The sequence below is a fragment of the Balaenoptera acutorostrata genome, chromosome 19 (genome assembly GCF_949987535.1).
Source record: "Balaenoptera acutorostrata chromosome 19, mBalAcu1.1, whole genome shotgun sequence".
NCBI classification, from domain to species: Eukaryota; Metazoa; Chordata; class Mammalia; order Artiodactyla; family Balaenopteridae; genus Balaenoptera; species Balaenoptera acutorostrata.
The window spans coordinates 423,672-436,631 of record NC_080082.1 but is presented as its reverse complement, the minus strand read 5'-3'; the positions used below and the strand labels follow the sequence as shown (position 1 = coordinate 436,631).

General features: G+C 55.2%; 1 protein-coding gene across 10 annotated transcripts in view; it reads right to left on the bottom strand.

Annotated features, from left to right (window-relative positions):
• Positions 1 to 12,960, bottom strand: part of FANCA (FA complementation group A) — a 49,789-nt gene that overhangs the window by 2,982 nt on the left and 33,847 nt on the right. For 5 of the 10 annotated variants that reach the window (XM_057535002.1, XM_057535004.1, XM_057534999.1 and 2 more), the window contains 13 exons: positions 12,665 to 12,735; positions 12,223 to 12,319; positions 11,648 to 11,835; positions 10,274 to 10,370; positions 9,183 to 9,359; positions 8,199 to 8,272; positions 6,712 to 6,840; positions 4,419 to 4,503; positions 2,994 to 3,157; positions 2,427 to 2,532; positions 1,536 to 1,868; positions 1,301 to 1,405; positions 520 to 632 (listed from right to left, as the gene is read on the bottom strand). In XM_057535002.1, coding sequence (XP_057390985.1) covers positions 520 to 632; positions 1,301 to 1,405; positions 1,536 to 1,868; positions 2,427 to 2,532; positions 2,994 to 3,157; positions 4,419 to 4,503; positions 6,712 to 6,840; positions 8,199 to 8,272; positions 9,183 to 9,359; positions 10,274 to 10,370; positions 11,648 to 11,835; positions 12,223 to 12,319; positions 12,665 to 12,735 — 1,739 coding nt within the window. The remainder of the gene's footprint in view (positions 1 to 519; positions 633 to 1,300; positions 1,406 to 1,535; positions 1,869 to 2,426; positions 2,533 to 2,993; positions 3,158 to 4,418; positions 4,504 to 6,711; positions 6,841 to 8,198; positions 8,273 to 9,182; positions 9,360 to 10,273; positions 10,371 to 11,647; positions 11,836 to 12,222; positions 12,320 to 12,664; positions 12,736 to 12,960) is intronic. The other 5 variants (XM_057535006.1, XM_007172534.3, XM_057535005.1 and 2 more) reach the window with 2 other exon arrangements.

Below are 12,960 nucleotides of genomic sequence, written 5' to 3'. Positions count from 1 at the left end.
AGCCTCAGCTTTGCAAGGAGTCCTCCCCCCAGAGTCTGCACCCGCCTTCCACTCAGCCCCCGCTCCGACTGCAATGTGATGTTCATGGTTCTCCAGCAGGTTAAAACTGGGCCAAAAGTTAAAAATGGAATATAATGCAGTGATTTTAAAAAGTTCTCTGCTCTTGCAGAATTAGACTCAGTGGGCAGACTTGCTTTTCTCGTTTTCTGAGATTTCGAGCATCCCTGACCCTTGTGGGGGGACACAGGTGCCTCGGATAAAAACGGGTCACAAAGGAAGATGTAGGGAGGCTGGATGGGGCCAGCAATCCCTGCTGTGACCTCCGAGGACAGCACCCACTCGGATGTGAGAGGAGACGGGCAGGTGGACCCCACCCAGACACCAGTCTGATGGGAACGTGTCCGCTTGGCTCTGCTTCCCCCTTCCACACGTGGGCCTCACAGAGCCTCCCCAGGGCCCCCTCCAGCTCCCGAGACACCATTCACGTAACCTAGAGTGGGTCCCGCTACCCGCACTCACCTCGCGGCAAAGTGCTGGGCCTCCTGCAGCCTCCGCAGCTCTGTAGGCAGCGGGCTCTGGGAGCATCTCCTCCACCGGTGGTGAAGCTCGGGCTCCAGGTGCGGCCACCACAGCTCACGGGAGAGAACGGGCACCGACAGGTCAGTTCCCCCCCTCACCAAGAAGATCGGGAAGCCTCGGCTGACACTGGCGATCTGCGCGGGCGATGTCTGCCCGCAGGCCGACACCCCCAGAGCCTGTCTCCCGCTCATCAAGTGCTTCATAACCGCGAGGACAGCGTCTCATTTAAGGCCCAAAGCAGCTCCGTGAGGCACGCTCATCCTCATCCGCGGAGGACACGGGATGTGGACAGAGGAGGGCCCGGTCCTTGGACGCCCCTGCTGAGCTGCAGAGCCGTGAGCCAGAGGCCACTGCCGCCCAGGGAGCTCAGCAGGGAACGCGCAGCGTCCTCCCTCCTGACAAAACTGAGAAGGGGTGAGAAAGCCCGCGTGGGAGCCCCACCCACGGATCGTGATGAGAAGGCCAGGCCAGCACGGGCTGGGGCGGCAGCCGGGCCAGCAGAGCAGCAGTCCCCGCTCAGCTCCAGTCAACACAGAGCAAGGAGGAGGAGCGTGAACGGCTCCGGGCACAGACAGACTCCTGAGGAGCCCCACCGCAACTCCTGTGGTCTGTCCCCACTGCTCCTGGTGCATCTTCCCCTGAATCACACTGCCAGGAAGCCCTAGGCAGACCCCCGGCTGCACCAGGTCCAGGAACACCCCTGAGAAGACGGGGAGCCTACCAGAGCAGAGGTCAGAAGCAAGGGGCACTGGGTCTGGCAGGCAGTCAGGGTCAGGTCGGCTGCCAGGGAGGGGTCTCTGCTTCGTGAACAGGCGTTGAGGAGCCCCTGCGGGAGGAGACACGCCCACACACAGGGTTTGCACGTGGACCCAGGCCCCAGGAGCTGCCACGCACGCAAGGGCCCAGCCCTGGGGTCTGAGCAGCGACGCTGGAGGGGCAGAGGGAAAGGAAATTACCCTGAAGAAGTGGGCCGTGATGTCGTGGGTCAGGGCGCCGTCGTGGGAGAAGTTTCTCTGCAAAACGGTAGAGGCCAGTGAGGAAGGCACGTGCAGGACAGGGCGGGCAGCTGCTCGAGGCTCCACCACGTAAGGACACACGGGAGGATGGCACCGCCATGGCCCACGGAGGGCTGGCTCCGTGCGGCTTCGCGCCCACCCCCGTGCCCGCCAGCTGTGGCGCAAACCCCATGGGCCCAGGCGGGCGGGCCAGGTGCTGTCCCGCCGCGTCCTCACCTGGCTGCTTTCACAGGCCGTTCTCAAGGCTCGAAGGGAAACAGCCTTTAGAACGAACTTAAAGAAAATCTCATCTCATTTCTGCTGCTTCCCCAGTTACCTTTTAAAGTTGCACACAAACGAACAGAACCTCAGGTCAAGCTCTAGTCACGTGTGCATTTTTAAAAAGTGGGAACCCATCTTTGGTGTAGAAGCCGTTCCCCTGCAGTGGGCAGGGGAGCACTTATGCACGACCCTGACGAGAGCCAGGGCACCATCTGGCTTCCGTGCCCCCAAAAGAAACCGACGGAGGGGAGGCGAGGCGGGCAGGATGGTCTGCACATGCGGGGCCCAAGGTGATCACCCTGGGGAAGGTTCCGTGAAGGAGTCGTGCTCCGGAGGACGGGGCTGCCCGGTCTCTAGCCTCGCAGGCCGGTGCTGAGCCAGGTGAAGGGCTCACCCGCGGCTCTGAGCGCCATGTCCTACCCTCAGAGACCCGGCGTGGGCAGGCAGGACACGCACTGAGGCCGTTGGCTCCACGTGACCACGGATGCACTGGTGAGTTTTCCAGAGCCAGCCTAAGGTGCCCACGTGGCCCCTCGACCCCATACCCCAGCTCACTTGCCCTGCGCCTACCAGCTCCGAGTTGACCAAGTGGAAGAAGTCATCGCAGTCGGGGGCAGCCAGCTGCTCCAAGCAGGGGCTGCCGACAAGCACGGAGGGGGGCAGGCCGAGGAGGATGCTGGGAGGAGGGAGGCATGGACGGTGACCCCGAGAGCTACGCTCGGAGCGCAGCCAACCCTCCCAGCCCGCTCGGAACTGGCCCTGGTCTGCGGCCTGTTGCCCTGCTGGGCCCAAGGACACTCACTTTGTGTCCCCAAACCAGCTGTGAAGTTACATGATGACCAAGGGCGGGGAGCAGTGCGTTAAACAACCAGTTCACGAGACCGGGAAGGACATCACAGCTCAGCCGCAATGCAGTGAGGACCCTGAGCGCACATTCCACACGAGGTCTTTGAACTGAGGGGTTCCTGAAGCCCAGGAGGAGAACGTTCACCCCCAGGTGCTTTCACACCTCTAGACCCTGCTCTCCAGGGGACCCAGGGAAGATGCCGTCCCAGGCTGGGGCGGGGGCCAGAGACAAGTGACTAGTGGGAAGAGAACCCAAAGTGAAGACAGACCCTGGGGCACGAGCCATGTTACCGTTTGCACATGAGCAGTTCCCGCTGTCGCTGCAGGCGGCTGGCCACGTCCCACCCTCGAGCCAGGGCCTGGAGGCGTCTGCAGAAAACTCCGAAGAGGAAGTGGCCCCGGGGAGCAGCACGGCCGAGGGGCGCTGGGCCTTGCTCCAGGTCAGCAGCCATCTCCTGGAGGAGAGCACGGACAGAGGCAGAAATCCTGGGGCCTCTCACTCCCAGCAGGCCCCTGAGGTGGGGCCGGCAGAGTGAGTGCAACTAGCCTTTTCACTTGGAAATGACTGAACAACTGCAGGATTTTGCAAAAATGAAGAAAGAACAGTGCAAAGAATACCCTTCCCCAGACTCTCCGTGGCTAACACTTTACCCGTTTATCACCTGCTCCCCTGTGCAGGTGGGTGTGTGTGCACAGCCTGAGGGTGAATCACACAAGTGAGGTGCACACACGGCCTGCAGGCACACGTGCTGTCTCACCCCCCAGATGCAGAGCACCCGTCTCGTCATGGCCCCGTCATGTGTGACCCCAACCCCACGTCTCCCGCTGTGCCTGCCCTCACAGGTCACCTTCTTCTGCGTTCAGTTATGACGGACATGGAGGACAAAAGTCAAGATGAGGGCTAGGGGGACTCGGGTCCTTTTTTTGTGGGAGGTTTTACTCATTTTAAAGTAAATTTTCCCAGTGCTCCAGACCACATCCTCCATGATTTCTCTTTCATTCCCCACATGTTTTAAAGTCAGGCACTTTTTAAGAGTGACAGCGGGAACACCGAATCCTATAATACAGAATTGCACGTACACTTCCAAAGTTACAGACCCCCAGTGCACTCAGTGGACGAGGATGCAGGATGGGGCCTTGCTCCGCACTCTGACCCCAAAGCTCACTCTCAGGAGATCCGGGGAGAGCAGGATGCTGACAGAAACGCACCTTTCATTTCAACATGAGAAACACAGTTTCTGCACTCTCCTAAAAGTGCTCCTGCCTTGGTGCCAAGTGACCCGGGAAACAGGAGAGTCTCCCAGCCTCCAATATCTGCAAACTCTTGATCCTCAGGCAAGTGGAGGGTTATTTATATCAATTCTCAGAGCCTGACCTCCCAATGCAGCACCAAGAGTTAAAAAGCAGAAAACAGGAGCAGCAACCATGTTACTACCAAAGTCAGTATTTTTACTTTCTGTTTTCAAATTTTAAACGTCCTAAAGCCTGGAGATGCTTCCCATATTACAGCTTTCGTTTCCATGTTCCTGTGATGTTCACAGTGAGGTGAGTTCACAGAGCACGTGGTCTCTCTGGTCTAAGCCATTGTGTATGTGACTCAAGCTTTCATTCTGGTCAGGTTCCTTAGGACTCACTGTGGATATTCATAATAAATATCTTAATAGCACGTGGCTTAAACACAGTGGACACACTTGAGTTTTACATCTTCTAACTCACCTGCAATCTGGAAAAAATATCCCGATTTCCTGTGCAGCCACCAACAACCAAATCAGAATTCTCTGAGTGATCATAACTCCTTGAACTGAAATGAAAACACAGTGAAAGCCTCCTAAGTGTCTCCTAACTGTGCTGGGCTGCCTGCTTCTCTTCCTGCCTCCAGAGTGGCCTGTGGTCACAGGGCCAGGAGGTACCCAGAGACTGCAGGACACTCACGGTGTCCCAACAACAGCAAAAAGCCAGCAACCAACTCAAGCAACACATCGAAACAATTACATGCCACGACCAAGTGGGATTTATCCCAAGAATGCAAGGTTGGCTCAACATGCAAGAATCAATTAATGCAATAAACATATGAGTAGAATAAAAAACCAAAAACCACACAGATAAAGCATAAAATTAAATGCTACACCCTTTCATGATTTAAAAAAAAAAAACCCAAAAAACTCAACAAACTAGGAGCAAAAGGGACCTTCCTCAACCTGGCAAAGGGCATCTATGAAAAACCCACAGTTCACACCGTACTTAATGATGAAAGACTGAAAAGTGTCCTCCTAAGATCAAGACCAGGACAAACTGTCCGCTCATACCACTTCCAGTCAACACTGCCCTGTAAAGTTCTGGCCAGGACAATTCAGCAAATAAATAAATCAGTACATATAAGGCATCCAGATTGGAAAAGAAAAAGTTAAACCATCTCTACTGGCAGATGTCAAGACCTTATATATAGAAAATCCTAAAGAATTCACAATAAAAAACCATCAGAGCAAATAAGTGAAATTAAAGCAATGAGCCTATGGTGCTAAAAAGAATAAAATACTTAAGAATAAATTTAATCAGGGAGATGCAAGAGTTGTGTGCTAAAAACTATAAAACATTGTTGAAAATATTAAAGATGACCTAAATAAATGGAAAGCCACCCCATGTTCATGGATAGGAAGATGGCAACGCTACCCAAACTGATCTACAGATACAGTGCAGTCATTATCAGAATCTCATCTCATTTTGCAGAAAGTGATTAAGTTGATCCTAAAATTCAGGTGGAACTGCAAGGGACCCAGAATAGCCAAAAGGAATCCTGAAAAAGGACAAAATTGGAGGATTCACATTTTCCAATTTTTAAAATTTATTTATTTTTGCCTGTGTCATGTGGCTCGTTGGAACTTGTTACCTGACCAGGGATTGAACCCAGGCCCTTAGCAGTGAAAGCGCAGAGTCCTAACCACTGGACCGCCAAGAAATCCCTACATTTTCCAATTCTAAAACTTACTACAAAGCTATAGTAATCAAAATGGTGTGGTCTTGGCACAAGGATAGACGTATAGATAAGTAGAATAGAATCAGGAGTCCAGAAGTGAACTCTCACATGCATGGCTAATGGACTTTCCACAGGAGTACCAAGACCATTCAACAGGGAAAGGACAGTCTCTACAACAAAAGGGGACAACTGGATAGCCACATACAGAAGAATGGGGCCAGATCCCTACCTCACACCATATAAAAAATTAACACAGAATGGATCAAAGGCCTAAAAATAAGAGCTAAATCTAAAAACAGATGAATAAGGCTTCTTCAAAATTTAAAACTTTTGTGCATCAAAGTACCCCTTCTAGGGAGTGAACCGATGACTCACAGAATGGAAGAAAATATCTGCAACTCATATATCTGATAAGGACTGAGTATCTAGAATATATAAAGAACTCTTATGACTCAATAAGCAAATAACCCAATTTTAAGTAGGCAAATGATCTGATTAGACATTTGTCCAAAAAAGATACATAAATGGTCAACCAGCACATGAAAAGATGCTCAACATCATAAGCCATCGGGGAAAAGCAAATCAAAACCATGAGATAACACGACGTACCACCTCAACACAGCAACCACGAGGACAATGAGAAAAACAGGCCACGTCAGAAGGCCACACCTGGCACAGCCCATATGGTACCACGAACACCTGCCTTTCATGGCAGGCAGTTCATGCCAGTGCTTCCTGCACTGTGGGTGACAACACTGGCGCCCACGACTTGCCTGAGATTTCATTCTCGTCACATTTGCTAATAACCCTGATACCAGGAGACAAAGCAAAAAGACCAAGTCACTGCCACTGGCAAATCTATGCACAGAGAGAAAGCTGATTCCGGAAGCTTGCCTTTATCTCGAAAACCCAAACTTGCGATCAGGATATGTTCAACTGTGCTCTGTATAACACAAACTGGACTGAGAGAAATAAAAACGTTCTTAGAGCTACCAAAATCAAAAGACGACTCTTCTGGGCACAAACGTTCCTAACCTTTGGCAGAAGTCCATGAGCACGTCGACAAGCGTGGCGCAGGCGACTTCCAGGTCTCCGTCACAGCCCCCAGTGGCAGAGGGCGCGGGGAGGAAGTGCTGGTGGATGGCCCACTGGTGGAAGTCCCGCCTGCAATGCAAACGCCAGGGTCTGTGCTGAGGGAGGCACGGGCCAGGGTCCGCTTCAGCCAGGGGTGAGAGGGACTGCAGGTCCACAGCTGCTGAGCTGGGGGTGGAGGGGGTGCCTGCACTGTCCCAGGTCCACCAGCAAAGCATCCAGATATCGACCAGGCTCCGTGGTGCTGAAGCTGCAGCACAGACAGCCACCAACACTGCAGTCTGTTCCTGCAGGAATAACAGGACCCAAGCAGGACCTCCCCACGTGACCACGAGAGGCAGGAAGCGAGCCGCCAAAGCCTGTTTGGAACTGCAGTCAGGAGAGAAGGAAGGAGGCCCTGAACAGGACCCCACACCATCAACACACAGTGACCTGAGGGTGAGTTAAGAAGGGGTCCTATGGATCCGCAGGCCAGAAAACTAGTTCCTTCTTTCCCTCCTGGCAAGGAAGGAAGCCCGGGCTCGTGAGCACGTGAAGGAAGCGCACAGGAGGCAGGCCGCGCACAAACCTGAAAGGTGGAAGCGCCCACTGAGCTGGGAAAGGAAGCAGGTCGTCCCTCCCATCGCCCATCGCTGTCCTTCCTCATTCTACTTGTTCCGTCAGAATCTGACACCACGCCACGGCACCCCCGTGTTCAGGGACGTCTCTGACCACTCCAAGTGCGGTGGCTTGAGGACAGCCACCTCTGGCTCCCGGGCCCCCTGACCCACGGCCCCTCAGCACCTGCTCGAGGCCAGGAGAGCACACCTGACGTCTTGGCGGTCTCAGTCACCAGCCCTGGGACTCACATGGGGCTCAGATTCTGATTCGCTCACCCCTGGTGCCGTGCCTCAAAGCCAGCACTCGGCAAGGCGCTGCCCACCCTCCCCTCTGCTTCCCTGGTTGGCCGACACCAGCTGAGACCCTCCAGGGCTTCCCCACTGTGGCCCTCACCAGGCGCAGCCTCCTCTGCTCCTTGCCCGCTGGCACCAGCTCCCAAAGCCCCGTCTGGTGTCTTCAGCACCCTCTAATCTGCCTTATTTATCTCCCTGCCCGCCCCCAGGCTCACACAGGGTCTGGTTCTGCACAGTTCCTCGGCAGAACGGCTTAGGGGCATTGGGGCAGAAGTGCAAGTGGGAAGCCCTGTATGTGCCTCGGGTGCCCCATCTGTCTTGTTCACGCTGCATCCCCAGCTTCTAGAACATTCTAGAAGTGTCTGGCAAACTGTAGGTCAATAAGTGTTTCTCGAATAAAAGAATGAATAAAATTGTACTCATACACTGTTATGTTAAACTGAACATTAAATTGAGGATATAATGACAAAACTTAGACTTAAGACAGTGTACAAAACTGTATTAACATTTTAAAGGGTAGATCCTTTAAACACTTACCTTTCTGTATCTGAAAGAGAGTCAACTTCAGGCTGAATTTCTAGTTCCAGCTGTAACCAGTCTCTGTAAGTCAACTGAGAGAAAAGGACCAAGTGACCACCACAGCAAGGACAGAGCACAGAAGCCACAGGTTGGGGCTGTGACGCTGCCCTCTCATTATAGCTGGCGGTCTCCTGTGTGTCTGTCAGACATATCGTCCTACGCCATCTCCCAGGGTTAGACTGGGAGGCTGGCACCAAGCCCAGATGAAGAATCAGTCATTTAACTCTGAACGTGAAGATAACCAAAACTGTTCAAACTGGTCTTTAAACTCAGTCCTCCACACTGCTGCCTGGTCCTGGACAGCCCGCGGCATCTGCACAACAATCACGTTCTAGCTCACCAAGTTGTGCAAATAACCAAAAGATAAACTTGATGTGAGAACATGCTTCCAATAGTCACAGCTCCACACGTCAACACAGACTAACCTCAAAACCTCACGCTGTGTTTAACAACGTGTCCCAGGGACACGCACGCAGCACACGCAGTGTGTGTAAACGCCGGAGCCGTGTGGCGCCAGCAGGGACGTGTGTGTGGATAGTGATCGAGGCACGGCTGCTCCTGCCTCACTGCTCCTGGTGTCAGACAGATGGTCAGACCTACTCTTGTGTGACTGATAATTAACAATAAAAGAGTTGAAAAAAATATACAATAAAACGACCCAACTTTTTCTCTAAAGACCAAAACAAGCCGGCAAACATCCAAGAAATAAATGAGAAGTTATGAAGAGGTGGCAGAAATAGTCACATGGGCATGTTGTCTGAGTGGCCAAGCTCCCAGTGACTGTGCTTGGAGACGCCCGGCCCCAGCTCGCAGCCTGACAGGCGTGTTTAAAATATGACGATCCCAGGAGTGATTTCCGTCGGGTCAGGCCCACCCATGTCCTGCGCTCACAGAGCCCAGAGCGTGGAGGAGCGAAGCAGGGGAGGGGCCGGCGGGACCTACACGGAGCCCCTCCCGCTGCAGCAGCTCCCGCGAGGTCCTCTGCTTCCACAGGCAGAGGGCGGCTCGCCGCCAGTCCGCGGAGGGCAGGCACAGGGACCTCCAGGGGGAGCTGGCCAGGTCTTCCCAAGAGGGCGGGTCTCGGGCCTCTGAGAACCATCTGAACACGATGAACTGGAACTGAAAAAAGACAGGGGCGTGTGTGCTGTGAGACTGAGGAGACAAGCAGGGGCCCGGCTGCGCTCGGCTGGCAGCAAGGAGCCCCGGGTCTCAGTGGGCAGCCAGCCCTGACCACGCATCTCTGAGCTGCCGCGTCCTGCAGCCGCGCACGGCCGTCCCCCGCCTTCTCACTAAGTAGTGTGCTCACTGGCTACAGGAGATGCCCCCTTGGTGATGCACTGAGCCGCACATTTTTGCCTTAGGAGGTTGGACCCCCGCCCTCATGCTGACAGAGCCACAGGCTGCTTGAGGGGACGTTGGGGAGCTTGCGACACAGGGCAAGGACTTCCTCTTCTGGGCCACTCCTCCGGATCTCCATCCCACACTTTAAAATGTCGGCACCTGGGACCGGGAGCACAGGGGCACCTGGACCCCAGGCTGCTCCTGACGCGGTGGAGCTCCCAGCAGCGCCCAGGAGTCCGACGCGGAGCCTGGAACTAAGAACCAGGCTCGAGCCTCATGGGAGACGTTCCCTAAAGCTCTGCAGGTGCAGCAACACTGGTTCCCGCTGTGACGGCACTGCCGCCTTTGACACTGAGGGTTCTAACACAGTTTCCCAGGCCGTCTTCAGAGGAAGTGCAGGGTGCTTCTTTAAATGCTGACACACTTTCTATGAACGTCAATCTTTTAATTTGCCTACTTCATAAATAAGGAGGGACATCTGTAGTTGTCACCTTCCAGCCCCTCCTCTTAACTCAGATGGAAGGAAAAGGCAGCGTTCAACCCAAGCAGACGGCAAGTGGCGCCAGGAGACAGTCTGCTACCAACGAGGCCGGTGCCGAGCGCCGAGATGGAGGCCACGCAGGCTTCAGGCCAGAAACCCGTACAAAACTGGAGGTTACAGGAGAGCAGAAAAAGGAACCCAGAAGACTCACCTTTTTTATAAGGCCTGGAGACAAACAGCTGTACAAGATGTCATGTGACTGGGAAGAAAACTTACACAAAGAATAAGAAATTGCCGCTGTACAAAATCTGAAAATAGAAAACAGAAATTATAACACAGAAATGGGATCCATGCAAAATAACAGGTGGAAGAAGAGCGTGAACTCTTCTTCCGCTCGGCCGCTCGGTGCTCAGCCTCAGGCCCAGCCTGGCAGGCTCCGCCGAGCCCTCGGGAAAGAGCACCCCAGTCACGCCGTCTGGCCTGAGCTCTTTCCACGTTGACGAGAGACTCAGAAAACACATGAACACGCAGGCTCTGCACGTAAGGGCTTGCTTTCCCAGCGTGTCAAAAGCCACGGTCAGAACAAAGTGAATGAAGTGAGGAGGTGCGAGGTGGGTGTTCCCTGTGTGATTGCGTAAGGCTCTCGTTCACCTGCGTGATGGCAAATTATTCACTGTTCCTACCTAAAAGAACCTCAGAGCCAGAGTGAAGCACGTCCTGTTTCCAACTCAGCCTCTGCCCGCCCATGGTGGGCTGTGCCGTGTGGGAGGGAGAGGCTGCCGAGAACAGAGGTGACCATGAGGCCCAGAGAGTCAGGACTGTGGCGAGGAAGGGGCCCGACTCCCAGTGGGGACTTGTCAGTGGCGCTGCTGTGGATGGCGCGGACAGCTGGCGGGCACTGGTCCCAGGCCGCGTTCCTGTGCTCAGCTCTCCCTGTCTCTCCTAATGCCAGCTCAGTCCGTGAGCCGCGACCCTGGTCCCAGCCAACATCTCCCACCAGAGCCTCCGGCTTTTGTCCTGACCTCAGCAGCCACAGTAAGCCCTTCGGACCCGAGTCACACGTGGACTCCCCAGGGCTCTGCCCATGGGATGGCCACTCTCACCCAAACCCCGCTCATCTCTCACACCCGCCGACCCCAGGCTACGGGCTCCCTGCGACTCACCGGGTCCCGGGAGGGGGCCTAGCACGCAGTGTGCACTGAGCGGATGAGCACGTAACTGGACGATGGGTCTCAAAACCCTCTGGATGGGACAGCTGTGTGTGTAGAAACGTCCCCCAGAGAAAGCTGCTCACCACAGGGAGACCCCGGAACCTAACCTGAGGGGCAGGTCCAACCAGCCGCTGGCCACCTGACCTGGAGAAGGGCCCCTGCAGCCCATTGTGAGCATCTTGAAAACCAGGTCGCAAAGTAGGGTGATCTCATTTTTATAACCAAAGATACCAACACACACATAAATATACCCAAGATAAGGTTCTGGAAGGGTACAGACCAACATGGTAAAGAGTGGTCATCTGTAGAGCATGTGTGTCTGTGCTAATTTTATCTGATGAACGTGTGTTACTTTTGACAAGAGGGACACTCACTTCAGACACAGGGCCGAGGACTCCTGGGTCCTACAGGGCAGGAGGATGTCGAAGAGCTCGGGGACGGGCAGGCCCCTGGCAGGGGTGGGAGGGCCCACATGCACCTCCGGGAGGGCAGACCTGGACTCGCCGAGGTGGACGGCCAGGGCAGCCAACCCCACCACATGTGAGGCACTCAGGCTCGGGCCCTAAAATAGGAAAGAAGAGTGGTTCAGGGACTTCCCTGGTGGTCTAATGGCTAAAGACTCCGCGCTCCCAATGCAGGGGGCCAGGGTTCGATCCCTGGTCAGGGAATGAGATCCCACATGCCGCAAGAGCCCACATGCCGCAACTCAAGATCCCGCGTGCCGCAACTAAGAGCCCGCATGCCGCAACTAAGAGCCCGCGTGCCGCAACTAAAGATCCTGCATGCCGCAACTAAAGATCCCGCATGCCGCAATGAAGACCGGGCACAGCCACATGCATACATACATACATACGTAGATAAGTACAGAAATATTTAAAAAGAAAAGAGGTTCAGCGTTGGGGGGACAGGAGGGAGCCCACCTCCTGGCTGGAGGAGGTGGCAGCCCTACCTGGTGACGGAGCAGTTGGCAGAGCCTGCTAAGCAGAGCCGGCAGGAGCCTGCGTCTGCACAGGGTCCTCACGAAGTGGGCGGCCCAGGGGCCCTGCCTGTGGGGACAGCCACAGAGAACAGTGGCAGCGGCCAGGTCTGGCCCTGCACTGCCCGCCTGGAGCCTGGTGGACGAGCAATCAGGCACCAGAGACCGAAGAAAGAATCAGGCTGTTCCCCAAACAGGAGGGTCTCCTGCTGCGACGCTGACTGTCGCCACGTCCCTGCTGGACAAGTCAGCCCCCACCCCACCCAGGCCCTTCCCCAGCGCAGCGCGAAGTCGGGGGGCAGGACCAGGGCCCAAGGCTCAGAGCTGGACCAGGAACGACGGCCACTCTCATCACGAGCACCCAGGCTGCCCCAGGACAGCTCCAAACCACCCGGTGAGACCACCCAGCCTCTACCTGTCCGGTGGGGCGACGCTGGAGGCCGCCATGAGGTTCTGACAGAAAGACGTCAGCAGGAGGTCCACGACCTGAGAGAGGAGAGGTCTCAGGGCCGCAAACGCACGTCACAGCGTTTCCACCCTGGACGCACAGGGCCACAGTGGAGCTGACGAGATTGGAAAACGGGCCTCCATCCGGAGAAGAGGCTGCAACGCCTCGGCACAGGAATCCCCAAACCCTGGGAGGGGCCCCCAGGGGTCATCACGGAGCTTCTCAGCAGAGAGCAGGGTCAGCAAACCTACCCACAAAGGGCC